General features: G+C 41.5%; 1 protein-coding gene across 7 annotated transcripts in view; it reads right to left on the bottom strand.

Annotated features, from left to right (window-relative positions):
* The window catches only part of CGNL1 (cingulin like 1), a 144,764-nt gene that overhangs the window by 87,341 nt on the left and 37,515 nt on the right, over positions 1-19,908 (bottom strand). For all 7 annotated transcript variants that reach the window (XM_056572407.1, XM_056572409.1, XM_056572408.1 and 4 more), the window contains exon 2: positions 17,921-19,469. In XM_056572407.1, coding sequence (XP_056428382.1) covers positions 17,921-19,453 — 1,533 coding nt within the window. In that variant the 5' untranslated portion in view covers positions 19,454-19,469. The remainder of the gene's footprint in view (positions 1-17,920; positions 19,470-19,908) is intronic.

The following is a 19,908-nucleotide window of genomic DNA, read 5'->3' as shown; positions in this document are numbered from 1 at the left end:
ATAGATATATCTATCCATTTGTTTATATAAAGTAGATATATATGCAGCACACCAGATTGCGTGAAACAAACGTGTGCTTTTTATCCCATGAGGTAGCAAACAAAGTTTCGGTGATCTCTCATCACCATTTTTAAGTCTCTATTTGTGTGTGTAATATATATATATATATATATATATATATATATATATATATACACACACACACACATATATATCACAACCAGGAGGCTGCCATTGGCATTTTGGTATTAAAACTCTTCTGACAAATTTGCAGGATTGTTTAGGACTACAATGGATATGAGAACTGTCAGACTAGCAGCGTATAGTTTAAAAAAAAATTATTTTAATTTATAAATTTAACACAAATGGTTAATAAGGGACATTTTGTGTTTTTATTCTAATTTTTTTTACTGTCATGTGCTTTTTTTTTTAAACTTATTCTAGACTTCGTAGTGAAGCAGTCTAATAGATTGCATACATTATTAAGCAAGTGCAAAGTGTTAGTCCATAAAACAGCAAGCCCTAACATCCCCCCTCTGCCATTATTACCCAGGTACCCAATGCCACGAGAAGAAGAGCCAGGTACCCTCAGGTCTTAATTGAGGTGGTGTTATTAGGCTGGGTACTGTCAAATTAAATGGACTATCCCATCCTGGTAATACTTACTGCTTAGTTTTTATCTGGATGGCAGACTCCATCTTTTATAAATAAATAACATCAACATTGAAATTGCAGCCCCTAGCTCCAAACTGCGGCATGTGTGAGAAGCTTAAAGATTTAAAAGGCTAATTTATTCAGCCACATGAAACCTCAGAAATCGGTTTAAGTCAGTACAGTCACATCATGCCTCCTGTTCATCTGGGTGTCAGTTATCATCCCACAGAGTGACATAATCCTTAAAACTGAGACACCTTGGTTTATCATTCCAGCACATCACTAGCACATTGGCAAAGATTTTATCACTGTTTTATCACTGTGGTTGGGAGACCAACAACTATCTGTAATGACAGCAAAAAGGAGGTGAATATTTGCATGGGCATATAGTAAAATTAGAAGAATGGTATGTAGTAATCCAGTGGACATTACATATCAAGCCAAGGGAATCAAACAGTGTCTACACAAACCATTAGAAGGCTCTTACAAGACATTGGGCTAGGAGTCAGATGCCCAGCTACAGATGTTCCATTAGCCTCTTGCCACAGCTCTCAAAGACTATCATGGTGCAGAGTAAGACAGCAATAAAGGTCTATCCTCTTGAAGAAAGAGTCTCCCTTTTGTCTCAGACGCAATGATAGCCTGAGTTTGGTAAATAGACCATGTGGGCAATGACATGAAAAGGCATTCATGAGAGAAGATCACACCTGTCCTAATACAGGTATTATAGCATAGGAATACATAATGTATAGTAGCTGGGCCTCTCATTCCAGGTATACCAACAGCTCGTCGTTATAGTGATTTGGTTGTGGGACCAGAGGTACGGTCAAATTTCCTCAGTGTCCCAAGAGCAGTTTTTTAAACACAGCAACACCAGGCTGCATGTTGCTCCTGCTACCATGAGCAGCCTGCATAGCCTAAATGTGCTCCAACCGCCTGCAGTATCTTCAGACTTGTCTCCCATTAACACATCCGGCATGTCATTGGTCAGCAACTGCAAAGGAAGCTTCCAGCGGTGGATCTTGCATTCAGCATAGCAGAACATAGCTCAGACAACCATTAATAATCTCATAGCATGATAGCATGCCAAGGCGTATAAGTGTGTGTATTTCTGTGCGTAGTGCTCATACTTAATGTGGCATAAATCAAGATGTATTAAATATTTTGTTTCTATTTTTATCATTTACATATCATTAACATGTCTATCGATCCTATGATTTCCATAATTTCACAACTTTTCCTTCTTGGTGTTGCAATTTCATTGTTAATAAGTATAATTAAGTGACATTGCCCTAAAAATGAAATCTAAGAGTGTGCTTGCTTATTGGGAAGCCAGAAAGAACAGCTGTCAGCCATGACTGGCTTTCTTATTACATGTGTAAATAATTTGCCATTAAGATGGTCACAAATATTTAATGAATTTATTACCTTTTTTCTGCCCAAAAAAAAAAAAAAATTGGCAATAGGCAACCTTAAAAGGTGCTATCTAAGCTTTAAAAATTGATGACTCATCTTCATGATATGCTATCAATATTATGTAGTACGCCAATTGCAAATAGAATCACTTGTAAACACAGAAGCGGCAGCAGTACCCACGTGTGATTTGGCCCTTTTAACCATTTGATCAGCAAGGGTGTTTGATGTCAGATCCCAGCTAATCTAATACTGATGGCCCAACCTGAGGAAGGAGTCATCCAGCAACAGAAAAACAGAGAATTAGTTCCAAAAACAGCACCACAACATTCCAGAGGTTGTGTGTGGTATTACAACTTAGCTCAATTTTTTAAAGAAATTAGTTCTGTTTTTCAAACTGCTGGATAATCCCTTTAAAATGAACCTGCCAGGTCCTCATGGAAGGGATCCAGGCCCTAATAGGTGAGGAGAAAAGTGTTCCAACACTGTTATCCTCAGCATTCCCCCAGAAAGCTATAAAAAAATTAAAAAAATAGATAAATAAAAAAACTTTCTATGGGCTTCATGTGACTAGTCATCAAGTCACAGGGGAGGAGACCTGGTGACTTCCAATTACGCTCACCACACCCCCCTCTCACATTATACTTGATTGACAGCCTGGGTGTATAGAAAAGCCCTGCACTCAGGCTGTAAATCAAGTCTGTCAGGGTGAAAGGGTGGTGAGGAGAGAGTGACCTAAAGCTGCAGAATCCCCTCCCCTTTGCCTGGATAATGGGTTATGGGGACCCATTCAAAGTTGCTATTAGCTCCCTGTGGGAACACAAAGAGCTAAGGAGAACAGGTTCTGACCCCAATGACCTGACAGGTTCTCTTTTATGGTAATGTCAGAGGGTACCCTTTATATCTTGTATAACCAATAATGATGACATAAGTTTGGCCATTTCTTTCAAAGTCACCAAATGCGTATACAAGCACTGTATTTATTTAGTAATAAGAACAAAAAAGTGTTGTGCAGAAGGAAAGTGACATTTAAGTGACATAAACCATATATTGGAGAGATATATGGAACCCTGCAGTTCAGAAGCCATTTCAAGGCTGTTTCCATTAGTTTAGCACTCCTGGCTTCACCACAGGAACAAATTCTTATGGTTATGACTTTATCTTTGTAGTAACACATTTAGAACAAAGCATTACATGATATATTTAACCATTCAACAGCTGAACAAATGATTGAAAGAGGGTGCATTCTTTCTAAAGGGAGGAACAGAGGACTCAGGAAAGGTCTTCATTTACATTCTCCACCCTACTATGTACATATATTTTCATCAGATAGACAAATGGGTGGAGTAGGGATTAGTAATACAGTCTGACAAGACCACGATTTGTCATCCTTGCCATATCAACATCAATAGGAAAAACACCATGACTGATTTATCTACATAGAACTACAAGTGCAAATCTGCATTTTATTTGTGCTCAGTACACGACTTTCTTACATTAAATAATTCAATCCCATTCAATCCCAAGTAATGTAACATCAGTATGAGCCAAAAATATAATACCTAATTATGCCATAACTTCATCCAGGGCTGACGTTAGGAGGGGGGCAACCTGGGCAGTTGCCCAGGGCCCCCATCCAAAAGCCCCCTGAAAAGCTTTAGGTCTATACTAACAATATTGCATTTTGCAACATTTTTAGCAAATCACTGCAAAATACAGTAGTGCGAGTAAGCCGAGTATAGCCCTAAAATCTGTCCAGGATTCAGAAGCCCATAGATAGGACCTGCGATGAATCCTATAGGCTAGGACTTTCCCGATTAGGTCATCCCAGGTCTTTGCAGTTACATTGTAAGTCTGTGTGTGCCGTGTTTGGGCTCTGTGCAATGGATAAAGAAAGGAGAAGGTAATAGGGGAAAGTATGGAAGGAGAGGGGGGGGGGGTTAAAATATTCAATTTCAGCACATATATTGCAGCCTAGTGACTGTGGAACCAGTAACATATATTGTGGGGAGTGATTTAAGATTTTAACCCCTTGTTGACACAGCTAATTTATATTTTTGCCATTACTCAAATTTTTCCATCCACAGACCCATTTGAGCTTGTTGTTTTTTGCACCACCGATTGTACTTTGTAATGACACTTTTCATTTTACTATAAAAAAAAAGGTATGGTGCAACCATTATTATTATTTTGTGGGGAAATTGAAAAGAAAATGCAATTTTGAAAATTTTGGAGGATTTTAATTTTTACACAGAAATGGAGGATAAAAAGCGAGAGAAAGGGGGCTATCCCTTTGTAAGAAGAAAAAGACTCTGTAGGTCCCTCCACCACACCTAGGTGATTTTACTCACTTGTTGGCGCAAATCTCTGTTGAGAGTTGGTGGATAGAGGTAATAGGAGGCTGCTGCACTCTGACCAGGACTGGACTCTTGGCGGAAGAGACAGTTAAACGACACGAATAACTAAAAAAGGCAAAAACGGTCTAAAGAGGTGCTGCTTTTGGAGGTCACAAAACGGAGAAACTCAGGCCAGCACAGGACAAGAAATTTTTAATTGCAAAAAGGACAATGCGTTTCAGCACATAGAGGGCCTTCCCCAGGTCCAAATGTATACAGCACTCTTCAATTACTGATGGGTGTAAGAGATGCTGACCCCGCACCGTGCCCCCAGGTATCCCGCTCCCAGTCAATCAGTAATTGAAGAGTGCTGTATACGTTTGGACCTGAGGAAGGCACTCTGTGCTGAAACGCGTTGTCCTTTTTGCAAATAAAAATTTCTTGTCCTGTGCTGGCCTGAGTCTCTCAGATTTGTGACCTCCAAAAGCAGCGCCTCTTTAGACCGTTTTAGCCTTTTTTGAGTTATTTGTGTGGTTTTTACAAAGTGCACTTTACAGTAAAACTGACAAGTTCTGTTTATTCTGTGGGTCAATATGATTTAAATGATACCCATGTTATATGCTTTTCTAGCATTGTACTGCTATAAATGAAAAAGACTGTCCTCCTATAAATTTCAATTATTTTCATATATGGGGCTGCTTGAGGGCTAATATTTTGCACCATGATCTGTAGTACAGATTATGGTGCAAAATGATCTGGAGCACAAAAGGTGGACATTATTACACAGTAGGAGGCACAAAGATGTGGGGCATTAAGAGGAGAACTATTACTGTGTGAAGAATAACATTAGTGCTTTTACTGACAGGCAGCACTGAGAAGATCACTGTTATATGTGGGCACTATTACTGATAGCACTAAGAAGATCACTGTTACAGTATATGTGGGTGCTATTACTGACAGGCAGCACTGAGAAGATCACTGTTATAGTATATGTAAGCGCTATTACCGATAGGCAGCAATGAAAAGATCACTGTATTAGTGTGTGTGGCGACTGACTGTATGAAGAACATAAGGTCACACTATTAGGCTAGGGCTACATGACAAAAATGGGTAGCACAGTCAAAGATCGCCATTTTTTCCACCTGAATCATGCTGAATCTCAGCTAATTAAAGGGGTACTCCAGTGCTTAGACATCTTATCCTCTATCCAAAGGATAGGGGATAAGATGCCTGATTGCGAGAGTCCCGCAGCTGGGGAACCCCAGGATCTTGCATGCGGCACCCAGTTTGTAATCAGTCCACGGAGCGTGTTCGCTCCGGGTCTGATTACCGGCGACCACACGCCCCCTCCCGTAGGCTTGCATTGAGGGGCAGAGCATGACGTCACACGGGGCGCTCCGGGGACTGATTAAAAACGGGGTGCCGCGTGCAAGATCCAGGGGGTCCCCAGCGGCGGGACTCCCGCGATCAGGCATCTTATCCCCTATCCTTAGGATAGGGGATAAGATGTCTAAGCACCGGAGAACCCCTTTAAGTAAATGTGGTCACACAGAGAGATCCAGCACAAACCTTTAGGTGGTTTATTAAAAGCGTTCTGTAGTGAAACATAACTTATCCCCTTATCCAAAGTTAACGATTGCGGGGGGTCCCAGCAGCCGGACCCCATGATCTCCTGAACAGGGCCCTGGCAGTCTGCTGGAAGGGAGCGTGCCGACCCCAGCACGGCACGGTGGCCGACATGCCCCCTCCATGTTTCCGCGTACGGGGCAGTATGCGCCGTGTTCTGAAGTTTTTAGCGGTACCATTTTAGTATTGATCGGACTTTTTGATTGCTTTTTATTCATTTTTTCATGATATAAAAAGTGACCAAAAATACGCTATTTTGGACTTTGGAATTTTTTGGTGCATACGCCATTGACCGTGCAGTTTAATTAATGATATATTTTTATTGTTCGGACATTTCCGCACTTGGAGATACCACACGTTTATTTTTATTTGCAATTTTTTTTTTAAATGAGAATAAGGGGGGTGATTATTACTTTTATTAGGGAAGGGGGTTAAATTATCTTTATTAACGTTTTCTACACAAATTTTTTTTTTTTGCAATGTTATAGCCCCCTCTAGGGGCTATAATACTGCACACAATCATCTACACAGATCACTGCCAAGCATTAACATGGCAATGATCAGCAGGGATGTGGAAATCCTATCGCCCGACGCCCGGGACAAGTAGTATTGGGCGCCGGGCAGGTGAATTGTTCATAAATTTAGCCCTGTATCGGGCAAGCAGGGACAGACCGACTTCCCCCTTATTTTTCTTTAATGCCGGTGTGAGGTGCAGGAGCGGATGCAAGTCTCCTCACACCGGCACTCAGAGTGTATGGGGGGGGGGGGGCGGTGGCCCCCAGCTGACCGCAGAGCCCGAGGTCGCATGTTTGCGTTACATAATTAAGCCACGCCCCCTTATCTCCCCTCCCGGAGGATGGAGGACGCAGCTCAGAAGACACAGCAGAGGGAGAGAAAGGATGTAGACAGCTCGGTACACAGCTCCATCCCCCGCACACAGCTCTATCCCTCCCCCTCCCCCTGCTCTGTCTCCACAGGACCTAATCCACCACGGGGAGGTTGCTAGTTTGCACGGGGAAAACACAGAGCAGGGGGGGTGAGGGAGAGGACGGAAATCTCACCTCACACCGGCCAGTGTGACTACAGCTCTGATGTCCAGTCATGGCGGCTCAGGTGAGGAGACCGAGAATACGGGTGGCAGCGGCAGGAAGGGTGGTTGTCTATGTATGGTGTGAGTGGATGTGTGATGTGTATGTAATGTATAATGTGTGTATGATGTCTGTCTGTGTGTGATGGGTATGTAATGTATGATTGGGGGGGCAGCGGCGGGTGTATGTATGATGTGTGCATATGTATGGTGTGAGTGTATATGTGATGTGTGTATGATGTCTGTGTGTGATGTGTATGTAATGTATGATGAGTGGCAGCGGTGGGTGTATGTATGATGTTTGTTTATGTATGGTGTGAGTGTATGTGTGTATGATGTATCTGTGATGTGTGTATGTAATGTATGATGTGGGGGGGCAGTGGCGGGGGTATGTGTGTATGTATGATATGGGGACAGTGGCTGGTGCATGTATGACATGTGTATGTATGTATGTATGTATGTATGTTGTGTATAGGGGCTGACTGGTACGTCGGGCATTAGGGCAGTGTCCAAGGGCCCGTGTCTCGGGGGGGGGGGGGGGGGGATGGGGGCGCCAGTTGTGCTATCTAATTTGATTTATTTTTAGTGGCTTCTGGCCACCCGCACTAAATTGCACCACCAGAATCCCACCCTTCATACTTGCCCGCCGACCAAGAGCCCCACGGATGCACGCAAACACGCCCGAACCAAAACTACAACTTCCAGCATGTTGCACCATAACCTGAACTGTAGAACTATAAAGTGCAACATGCTGGGAGTTGTAGTTTTGGTTCGGGTCAGCTGCAGAGCCATAGGCTGTATCAGGGCATGCTGGGAGTTGTAGTTACTAACTGCAATTCCCAGTATTCCCTGACACAGCCTATGGCTCTGCAGCTGACCCGAACCAAAACTACAACTCCCAGCATGTTACACAATAACCTTAACTGTACTACTATACAGTGCAACATGCTGCAACACCCACACAACCATAGGCTGTATCAGGGCATGCTGAGAGTTGTAGTTATCTAGTAACTAAATGCAACTTCCAGCATTTTCTGACACAAAATGCACCATATAAACTGGAGAAGCAGAACACCCCTCAGTAACACAAGTCCCTATGAAGACTGAAAAATAGTGATTAAAATATTTTAAAAAGTGCGTCTATATGTGAATAAGCCCCTTTCCTAATAAAAGTTTCCAATTTTCTTTAAATAAAAATAATGTACAAAAATAAACATAAGTGGTATCGCTACATGTGGAAATGTCCAGGCTATTAAAATATAATGTTAATTAAACCGTACGGTGAACGGTGTAAATGTAAAAAATAGTCCAGAATTATTAATTTTTGGTCACTTCATATGAGAAATGTTTTATAAGGAGATCAAAAAGTTACATCTAGACTTTTCTGGGCTTGCCTCGGGCACAAAAGGATCTAGCTACAGCTCTCCCGCCGCTAATAGCCCGGCATACTGCGATCGCCGTGGCCGCTATTAAACCATTAGATCACCTCTGTCTAAGTTGACAGTAGTGTCTAAAGGGATCTTATAACCATCCCTGGTGGTCTAGTGGGGGGGGGGGGGGGGATCGTACTATTTTGGTTGAAATTCTTTTATCTACCAGGACAAGTGGATTTTCTTGAGGGACAAGTAGATTGTGTTCCGCTTTAGTCCCTTGGACAAGTAGTTTTTTTTTTAATTTCCACACCCCTGGATCAGTGTTATCGGTGGTCGATTGCTCAAGCCTGGATTTCAGGCTTGGAGCAATTAATCGCCAATCGGACGCACCGGAGGCAGGTAACCGACCTTCCACTTGCGTTCTAGATGATCGGAACATCGCGATTTCACTGCAATGGTCCCGATCAGCCCGGCTGAGTTGCCGGGAGTGTAATTTTTGTTACTTTACATGCGGTGATCAACTTTGAATGTTGCGTCTAAAGGGTTAATAGCATGCGGCACAACAATCGGTGCTGCACACCATTAGCCCAGGGTCCCGGCTTTCCTTAGCTACTGGGACTGACCCGCTATGACAAGGGGTACGCCCTGCATCCTTAAGAGGTTAAATGCTGATAACTGCATTATAAAATGTATGGTTTTCAGTGACCACACTTTTTATTATGCTGTTTTAAGCATTTAATAAACCACCTAAAAAGCAAGAACTGATTTGCGCTGGATTTCTCTACATGTGTCATTACAAGTTGCTGTTACTCCACAGCTGTCTGTGCACTTTGTTCTTGCAGAGGGGGGAGCTGAGCTGATTTGCACTAAATAGGGTAACATTGCGAACCAAAATTACCCCAGCCACAAATACATCCTGGATGGAATTATTACGTTTGCCATGTTGTAGTCACAGCCATTTGTGGTTTGCAGTGCAATCTCATTTACTTACATTAGCTGAGATGTAGCATAATTCAGGGAGCGCAACATGGTGATCTTTGGTCACGCAATCTGGAGGCCCCATTTAAAATTTTTGCCCATGGCCACACAGTCTAAAACCGGCCCTGACTTTATCCTTCAGATACCTGCACTGGTAGTATTATTAGGGGAGATTTAATTGAAACAGGTACAGAGGAAGAGTTGACAAGTTACCCATAATTTGTTAAAAGTGAAAGAACCAATTTAATTGGTTACTATAGGAGACTGGTCAAACTTACTCTGCACAAGTTTAGAAACCTTTAGGTGCTCTCTTCAAGCTATAGCCCCATTTTAGTTCTCAGGTTGTGTATATCAGTGTTTCCCAACCCAGTCCTCAAGGCACACCAACATTCCGGGTTTTTTCAGTTACTCCATTGGAATAGAACAGGGAAAAATTAAAATCCTGGACTGTTGGTGTGCCTTGAGGACTAGGTTGGGAAACCCTGGTGTATAGTATTGCAACTTAGCTCTATTTAAGTGAATGGACCAGAGTTGTTATACTACACACAACCTGAGGACAGGTATGGCCCTGTTTTTGGAAGAAAGTTACTACCGTATGTCTTTTTTATAACAATTTCTGAGTGAGAAGACAAATCTTACAATGTATTGTACAAATCTGGCACAACTGTAAATTAAAATTTTAAACCACTACAATATCTGCCAAAATAAACAATAAATGTAAGGCATAGGACATCCTTTATTATATGAGCAAACTGTATCACCGTGCACAATATAAAATTAGCTTTTTGCTATTAAAATGAAAAAAAAATGAATAAACTACAGAATTCTCCTTTAACAGTTTGACCCCTCAAAGGGGTACTCCCGTGGAAAACGTTTTTTATTATGATCAACTGGTGCCAGAAAGTTAAACAGTAAGTAAATTACTTCTATTAAAAAAAATCTTAATCCTTCCAGTACTTATTAGCTGCTGAATACTACAGAGGAAATTATTTTCTTTTTGGAACACAGAGCTCTCTGCTGAAATCATGAGCACAGTGCTCCCTGCTGACATCTCTGTCCATTTTAAGAACTGTCCAGAGTAGGAGAAAATCCCCATAGCAAACATATGCTGTTCTGGAAAGTTGCTAAAATGGACAGAGATGTCAGCAGAGAGCAGTGTGGTCATGATGTCAGCAGAGAGCACTGTGTTCCAAAAAGAAAACCATTTCGTCTGTAGTATTCAGCAGCTAATAAGTACTGGAAGGATTAAGATTTTTAAAATAATTTACAAATCTGTTTAACTTTCTGGCACCAGTTGATTTAAAAAAAAAAAAAAAAAGTTTTCCACGGTAGTACCGGATTGGGCGAATTTTCGATGTCTGACTTTATAATTTTTTTTTCTCCTTGCCTTTTCATAGCCATAACTCTTATTTATTCATCTATACACCCATATGAACGTTTGATGTTTGTGGGACCAATTGTACTTTGTAATAACTTCCTCTATTTTTCCATAACATACTTCAAAACCCCCGCAAAAAATTATTTGTGAGGTAAAAAAAAAAAAAAAAAAAAAAAGGCCAATTTAGGTTTTTTTTTTTTTTTTTTTTTATGCCATTCACTGTGGGGTCAAGCAGACATGTTATCTTGATTTTTTTAGGCCGGTACGATTACAACAATACCTACCGTAATTTGTATAGTTTGTCATGTTTTACTACTTCTACTAATTACTTTACTACTTTAGAAATTTATTTTTATTCTACAATTACCATTTTCTGACCCCTATAATTTTTTTTTCTTCAGCAAAATAGTCTCACTTTTTGCAGTGATTTGTAGTTTTTGTTGGCACAATTTTGGTGTTGATGGTTATGGTTTTTCTTTTTATACTTTTCATTAGAAAAATGGTAAAAAGGGGTGATTTAAAATTTTATTATGGAAGGAGTTTGCACTTTTTTTGTGTGTGGGGGGGGGGGGGGATTTTAAGCCCCTTTAGGGACTGCATTGATCAATGAAACCTGTGCTCTACTTGTAGAACCTGCTACAGAGAAGCCATCAATAGGAGCACATTGGCAGCCACAATGGCTCAGGTAAGCCCTCAGGCTGGAGGGATAATGGATTTCCTGACCACAATACTGTCACGGCCAGGAGATCCAATTTACTGCACAACTAACGATACCTCTAACATGCATTTAAAAGCCATTGGTAACTTTGAGAGCGGCATTTAAAGTGTTAATAACTGTCCGCAGAGATTATGTATGTCGGCTATTAGCTATTGAAGGTGTGAGTTGTCGAGTATGAAGCAAGCTCGAGTCAGGAGCCCACTTCATACACCTTAAGCAGCACTTTGATGGATTGGAACTATCATGGGTTGCCAAGGGATTAAGAAAGCACTCTGTTTTCCCCCCCCATATAATGCTTACTCCCCACCAGTATTCACGCAGTGTCATGTCTTAAATGACAGGTAAACTGTACACATATATTTCATTACTGTGAAAACCAGAAAACTGCATGCACTAATGTGTAGAAATTCTGCCATGTGTTACTGACTTCTGATCTACATGATTACATCATTATCTATTACATCTCTCATGATAGCTCAGACTAGGGATATTCTGATACCGGTACCGATATTGGGCATTTCCACTAGTACTTTTACTAGTGCAAATGTCCCCGATACCTAATCCGATATCTGCCGGCGAGACTCCCACCAGTAGGTATCACAGAGCTTTCCTGTGCATGCTACTGAACTATGCGGCATACTCAGCAGCTGGCCGTGCATCCTAACAGGGACCTGTGGCTAATGACGAACATCACCTATCGTGGTGATGTCTGGCAATAACCCTTAAGATGTCTTAATCAAAGTTGACTGCGGCATCTAAAAGTCCTGAAATTAACTGCAGTTTAGCTCAAGGATGCTAATCGGGATTCACTGGGTTGAAATCGCTGTGATTCGATCAGCTGAGAGGATGGCCAGAGGTCCCTTACTGTGCTCCGTGTTGTCTGATAGTCTCTCCTATACTGCAGCCAGCTACGACAGGCAGAAGTAAAGGAGCACTGATAACAATTATCAATGCTGTGCTATGGCAGAGCATTGATCACTGTATGCAATCTAATGGGGACAAAAAATTTTTTTTTATAATAATGTGTTAAAATATATACACATACATATAATTATTAATAAATGTGAATTTACCCCTTCCCTAATAATAGTTTGAATCACCCCCCCCCCCATTTCCAAATAAAATTATGTAAATAATCATAATCATATTTGGTATCACCGCATGCATAAATGTCGGAACTATTAAAATATAACTAAGTATCACACTCCTGCACTGCTTAACAAACTGAACCCAAATATTCCCCCTCAATACTGGCGTTGTGGGGTGGGGCTGGGCACGGTCTTTCACATATTCTGGTCCTGTCCTGTCATTGTTCCATATTGTTTTGTAGGAGCCAGATAAAGGGCCTTTTGGGATTTACCCAGGAGATTTTTCTAGTATACGCATTGACTGACAGCTGAGTATTGTACAAGCGATATATGTGCACTTGATTACTCAGGCATCTCACTTACTACCTGTTATTTCCCTGGTACCATATATACTCAAGTATAATTTCACCTCAAAAACCCAGGAAAAGTTATTGACTCGACTATAAGCCTAGGATGGGAGATACATCATCCCCATGTCATCATCCAGACCCCCGTCATCATCCCCCTCGTCATCATCCCCCCTTTCATCATCACCGCCTGTCAATCCCTTCATCAGTGGTCTTCAACCTGCGGACCTCAAGATGTTGCAAAACTACAACTCCCAGCATGGAGGGAGTTGTAGTTTTGAAACATCTGGAGGTCCGCAGGTTGAAGATCACTGCGGCCTTCGTCATCATCCAGACCCCCCTTTAGTTTTCTACTCACCTCCCCTCGGTGGGAAGGAAGGGTGAGCTGGTCCGGGTCATCTATGCTGCAGGGACTGTCCAGTGGGGAGGGTAAGTCGTTCCGGGCTGTCCATCTTCACCGGGAGGCCCTCTTCTCTGCTCCAGGACGGCCCCAGACTAGTGGCGTTGCCTTGATGACGACGCACAGGGACGTTCATGCGCAGGGACATCTGCTGCGCATGGATGTCCCTGTGCGTCGTCGTCAAGGCAACGTCACTAGTCCGGGGCCGGCCCAGAGCGTCGTCGTCAAGGCAAGTCACTAGTACGGGGCCGGCCCGGAGCGGAGAAGAGGGCCTCCAAGTGAAGATGGACAGCCCGGAACTACTAATCCTCCCCATCACTGCAGCATATATGGCCCGGACCAGCTCACCCTTCCTTCCCACCAAGGGGAGGTGAGTAGAAAACCAAAGGGGGGTCTGGATGATGACGAAGGCCGCAGTGGTCTTCAATCTGCGGACCTCCAGATGTTTCAAAACTACAACTCCCAGCATGTTGCAACATCTGGAGGTCCGCAGATTGAAGACCACTGAAAGGGATTGACAGGCAGTGATGATGACGGGGGGGGGGGGGGGGTGACGATGACGGGGGTGACGATGACGGGGGTGTCAATGATGACATGGGGGGGGTTAATGTATTTCCCACCCTAGGCTTATAGTCGAGTCAATAATTTATCCTGGGTTTTTGTGGTGAAATTAGGGGCCTCTGCTTATATTCGGGTCGGCTTATATTCGAGTATATACGGTATTTATCACAAAATGATTACAGTAACACATGTTTTGCTATACACATTTTTATTCCCTTTGTGTGTATTGGAACTAAACCAAAAAAGGAAGGAAAAAAAGGAAATTAGACAATGTCTCACCAAACTCCAAAAATGGTCTGGACAACATTATTGGCACCCTTTCAAAATGGTGGAAACATAAGATTGTTTCACCTGGGGCAAATAACCGGTGTGGGCAATATATAAAAAAAAAAAATCACATCTGAAAGCAGATAAAAAAGGAGAAAAGTTCACTTAGTCCTTGCATTGTGTGTCTGTGTGTGCCACACTAAGCATGGACAACAGAAAAAGGAGAAGAGAACGGTCTGAGGAATTAAGAACCAAAATTGTGGAAAAATATCTCAAGGTTACAAGTCCATCTCCAGAAATCTAGATTTGCCTTTGTCCACAGTGCACAACATTAATCAAGAAGTTTGCAACCCATGGCACTGTAGCTAATCTCCCTGGGCATGAACGGAAGAGAAAATTGGATTAAAGGCAACGTAGGATAGTCCGGATGGTGGATAAGCAGCCCCAAACAAGTTCCAAAGATATGCAAGCTGTCCTGCAGGCTCAGGGAGCATCGGCGTCAGTGACAACTATCCGTCAACATTTAAATTAAATGAAACACTATGTCAGAAGACTCAGGAGGACCCCACTGCTGACACAGACACATAAAAAAAGCAAGACTAAATTTTGCCAAAATGAACTTGAGTGAGCCAAAATCCTTATGGAAAAACATCTTGTGGACAGATGAGAACAAGATAGAGCTTTTTGGTAAAGCACATCATTCTACTGTTTACCGAAAATGGAATGAGGACTACAAAGAAAAGAACACAGTACCTACGGTAAAATATGGTGGAGATTCAATTATGTTTTTTGTTGTTTTTTTTTTTTTTGCTGCCTCTGGCACTAGGTGCCTAGAATGTGTGCAATGCATCATGAAATCTGAGAATTACCAACAGATTTTGGATCGCACTGTACAGCCCAGTGTCCGAAAGCTGGGTTTGCGTCCGAGATCTTGGGTCTTCCAGCAGGAAAATAACCCCATACATACATCAAAAAGCACCCAGAAATGGATGGCAACAAAGTGCTGGAGAGTTCTGAAGTGGCCAGCAATGAGTCCAGATCTAAATCCCATTGAACACCTGTGGAGAGATCTTAAAATTGCTGTTGGGAAAAGGCATCCTTCCAATAAGAGAGACCTGGAGCAGTTTGCAAAGGAAGAGTGGTCCAACATTCTGGCTGAGAGGTGTAAGAAGCTTATTGATGGTTATAGGAAGCGACTGATTTCAGTTATTTTTTCCAAAGGGTGTGCAACCAAATATTAAGTTAAGGGTGCCAATAATCTTGTCCAGCCCATCTTTGGAGTTTGGTGTGACATTATGGCCAATTTGCTATTTTTCCTCCCTTTTTGGATTAGTTCCATTACACACAAAGGGAATAAACATGTATATAGCAAAACATGTATTACTGCAATCCTTTTTTGTGAGAAACACTTAATTCTCTAGAAAAATTTCAGGGGTGCGAACATTTACGGCCATGACTGCATGTACTGCGCTGGTCATTAAGGGGTTAAAAAGACGTACTCCAGCACTTCCAGGTGTGGGTCCTGTGCATGAAAACAGAACAAAGCGGTGCTTGGAGTAAATAGAAGCCCCCTCCCATAAACTTTGAGGGGGCATGACGTCACAAGGGGGCAAAGTCGTGACTTCACGAACATCTGACCCTGTAATCGTGACCCTTCAGACACGGAGCGAACATCGCTCTGTGCAGCTGCCACAGGTGGGTGTCTGCATAAGAGATTGTGGGGTCCCCAGCGACAGGACCTCCGTGATCAGACATCTTATCCCCTATCCCTTGAATCTGGGATAAAATGTCTTTAAGAAAGATGGGGAAATAGGAATAAAAATGGCAGACAACCTATGCATGCCACATCAACTAAAAATAGGCATACACAAGAGACTCTACATTACCACCCAATAATACTTAGAATGTTAGTATTTATATTTTCATGTAAAAGTTTATTTGCCATTATTTGATTTAAAAGGTTTATCCAGCCCATTTTTTTATTTATTCTATAACAAACCTTAACTTACATCCCGCTGCGCCCCTAGTGCACCGATATTGGGCTCCCGTCCTCTTATGAATTCTGGAGGCCAACATGTCACACTGCGTTGATCTTCTCGAATGTCTTGCCTAAGCCAGTGATACACTTAGTGGCAGTGTGATGTAATGGGCCCAGACACCAGGAAGACGGCTGGGCCCGTTACACCACACTGCCACTCAGTGTATAACCGGCTATGGCCGGACAAAACTGCGTCCGCCGATAAGCTCTGCATAGTGTGACATGCCGGGCCCCAAAATGCTGAAGAAAACTGGGGCCAGAGGACAGGATACCGATCGGTTAGTTGCAGCCAAGGAATATAGGATAAATAAGAAAAAGAAGGAAAAAAACACTGGATGATCCTTTTAACTAAATTAATAGTCATTTAAGTAACAAAATAATTTTTCCCAACCCTATAAATACTTTACAAATGAGGCTAGTAGAATAACCTCAAAACATCAGGAAAATAACACAAAGGCCGAATAATTATCATACTTAAGAAGGTGGCTAGCAAGGCTTTTATTCTTCCCGGCTGGCATATTGCCCTCTAACAGTCATCGCATAGACCAACTACAGCAAAGTGGTTAATGAGATTGACAAGGCATTTATTAAAATGATTGGAGCACAGCAGTAGCTCAGGATTTCTATAACAGCCAAGTCAATCAAAGTTCATTGTGAAAGGGCACCACGAAGCTCATGTTATTGCCAGTTAGGTGGCCGTGCTTTGACTTCTGGAAAGGAGCCACCTTGTCCTAGTGGTCTGTTTGCTCCCTAATTCAACAAACCAAAGTATACCCTTCTGAAATACAGGTATTAAACTTTTACTTTAACCAGTATATACTTTGTTTATTATTCCATCTTCTGTTCAGCTAGGAAGATTTTTTAGTCGTAACAATCATACTGAACGTCAAGAAGGCCAGATTCCAGATTAAAATGGCTTTATAAAAGAAAAAGTAATGATAAAATAAGGCTAGACAAAATAAAATTGTGCTTGGTCCCTGCAGGTGTGTCTACCTAATGCCAAAAGCATGTAAGCTGGATGTTTTCACCATCAGCATCAAGCTCCATCTCTTCCTGCAGAAGCAGTCGAAGACCACTTCATGCCAAGCTAAGAAAAGACATTTGGGGGAGATTTATCAAAATCTGTGCACAGGAAATGTTGCTCAGTTGCCCATAGCAACCAATCAGATTGCTTCTTTCATTTAGCAGAGGCCTTGTTGAAAATGAAAGAAGCAAGTTGATTGGATGGGCAACTGGGCAACTTTTCCTCTGCACAGGTTTTGATAAATCTCCCCCAATGTCACATAACACCAATGCCGTGTGCTCTTCTCAGCAAAAGCAAAAAGGAAGCTACATATAATAGCTTGTATTTATGTTACATAAGCCACAGTGTGGGAGCATACTGCATGAGTACATATGAGTCAGATTGTATGTACAGGGCTAATCTTGATAGGAAAACAAGAGGCCACAGTGTTACCATAAACATTTAAACTTTTTTAATTGGTTGACTGGAGTTGGACCACTACAATGTAGAAGTCCCAGAAAACTCTCTTTGGTATGTTAATGTTGACTGTATTATTTTCTAAAAATTCATCATGTATCATGCCAGGTTGTATTTCCACATTCATTTTTTAAACCAAATACATTATCCATTACATGGTAAATATTAGCACTAACCTGTGCACGTTGACCTGAACTGTGTGCATTCACCTTCCTATTTCCCTCATCCGATGGGACACCAATTCTGTTCTGTATTTTTAGTGTAGAGGTCATACTTGTAAGATCTCCATTACTTTTGCTTGCTCTTGGCAGTGTGGCTGAATCGATTTGATCCAAAGTAGTAACTTTGTTATTCTGTATGTCTTTGCGATATTGTAGGGAACTGTAATTTTGCCTATGAACACTTTCATATGGTGCAGATGGACTGGCAAGGCTTCCCACAGTGTTCTGTTTCCTGAAGGGTAGCTTATAATTTTGTGTGTGTGATTTTTGTTGACAGATCTGTGATGGCCTCAACAAATGTTCATTAGATTTCCCCAAATTCTTACTGAACTCATTCAAATAATCTGCATTGCCTTGAAGACCAAAAGGTAATGCACTATCAACACTTCTTGCCCTTTTTCTGTCTTCTGGATTAATCCTATTCCGTTTGGCTGATCTGCCACGTCTTTGTGTAGAAGTATTTGAATCAAACTTCTCAATCAACTCATCAACTCCTGGAATACACCCAGTGTCAATGTCACGGCCTGTCCCTGGTATAAAAGGTATATATCTCCTGTTTTCATGTCGGTTTACATTATCAGCATAGATAGCATCTTCTTGTTCTTCTAGCCAAAATTTTTGCAAAGAATGAGATGAGGTTGCAGTTGTTGATGAACAAGAAGACCTACGTGATCGAGATCCCTCAAGAACTGGCCCACTTGAATCTTGTCTTCTGAATTGAAGAACATCAGGTCTGGTCTTCTTAGATTCAGTAGTTGCTGTAGAATTTGTACTATATGGTGATCCATTACTAGAAGTAAAATACTCTGAGGTACAAGTATCACTAGTACTGCTTAAAATACTAGCATTATCTGTTGGAGACTTCTCTTGGTTTTCTTGCTTGGCAGACATGTCCTTGCCATCTACCAAGTTTGTGGATACATTTTTTATGGATGAATCTTTATGCATAGACATGAAAGACAAATAGTCTTTTTTGTTTTCTTTTTCTGTAGGAGATAGTATCATACTTGGAGCCTTATTATAGCTGTCTATGTTTAATAAATGTTCATTTGGATCATATGGTTTCAAAATCTCAGGATGTTTTTGAAAATTTAACAGGCTTGTTTTTAGGGATCCCTCCTTAAATTCCAAAGAGCCATTTCCAGAATGTACAAAATTCACTTTATTTGATGTACTAATGCCTGGTTTGTATGGGTTTTCAGGGAAATCCTCAATAATGTCCTTTAGGCTATTTTGACTGTCCTTAGAGCTTATGCTTTGAGAAAATCGATCTGTTTCAGGCATAGAAACATTTCGTGAAACATTCCCTTCTTTATTATTTAGAACAATAAATGGATGGCCATCAATTCCTTGGACTCTGATGCTTACTCCGTAGGAACCTTCTGTTACATTTTGGGAATTTCTGAATTTTCTTTTCTTGTCTTCATTACGTTGGTTTAAAACAACAGAATCTTTTGGTCGATATTTAAAATCAAATCGGGGCTCCATTATGGCTTGTTACCACCTGCAAACACAAACTAGATGAATTAAGTGTTGGGATATACATCCATGCACACTGAGACTACTAGCTTTTAACGGCCCTTTCACCAAAATAACATTTATACAGGAATGGGATTTTACAATGCTTTTTTTTTTTACTGGTCTAGATATGGCAAATGTCCAATATAGGACACCATCTTACAGTTAACACATACGATTAATAAATATACCGTATACATAGGCGGGTAGTTTTGCAAATAGATATTACTTGATATGACTAGATTTACATAGTGGGATGGGTTCTCTGTGTACGCAGTACTGTATATTAATCATGTAGAAGAAGCAAATTGTAATACTGCATTATAGGGATCTGTCTAACCACAAGTCTGTTGGGATTAGATAATAAGAAATACACAATGTAAATAAACTGCTTAAATGAGCCCTCCAGGTTTGTTAGAGTGTGC

Source organism: Hyla sarda, chromosome 4, assembly GCF_029499605.1.
Source record: "Hyla sarda isolate aHylSar1 chromosome 4, aHylSar1.hap1, whole genome shotgun sequence".
In the NCBI taxonomy this organism is placed as follows: domain Eukaryota; kingdom Metazoa; phylum Chordata; class Amphibia; order Anura; family Hylidae; genus Hyla; species Hyla sarda.
The sequence above is the reverse complement of the archived record's forward strand: the minus strand, read 5'-3'. Positions and strand labels throughout refer to the sequence as shown.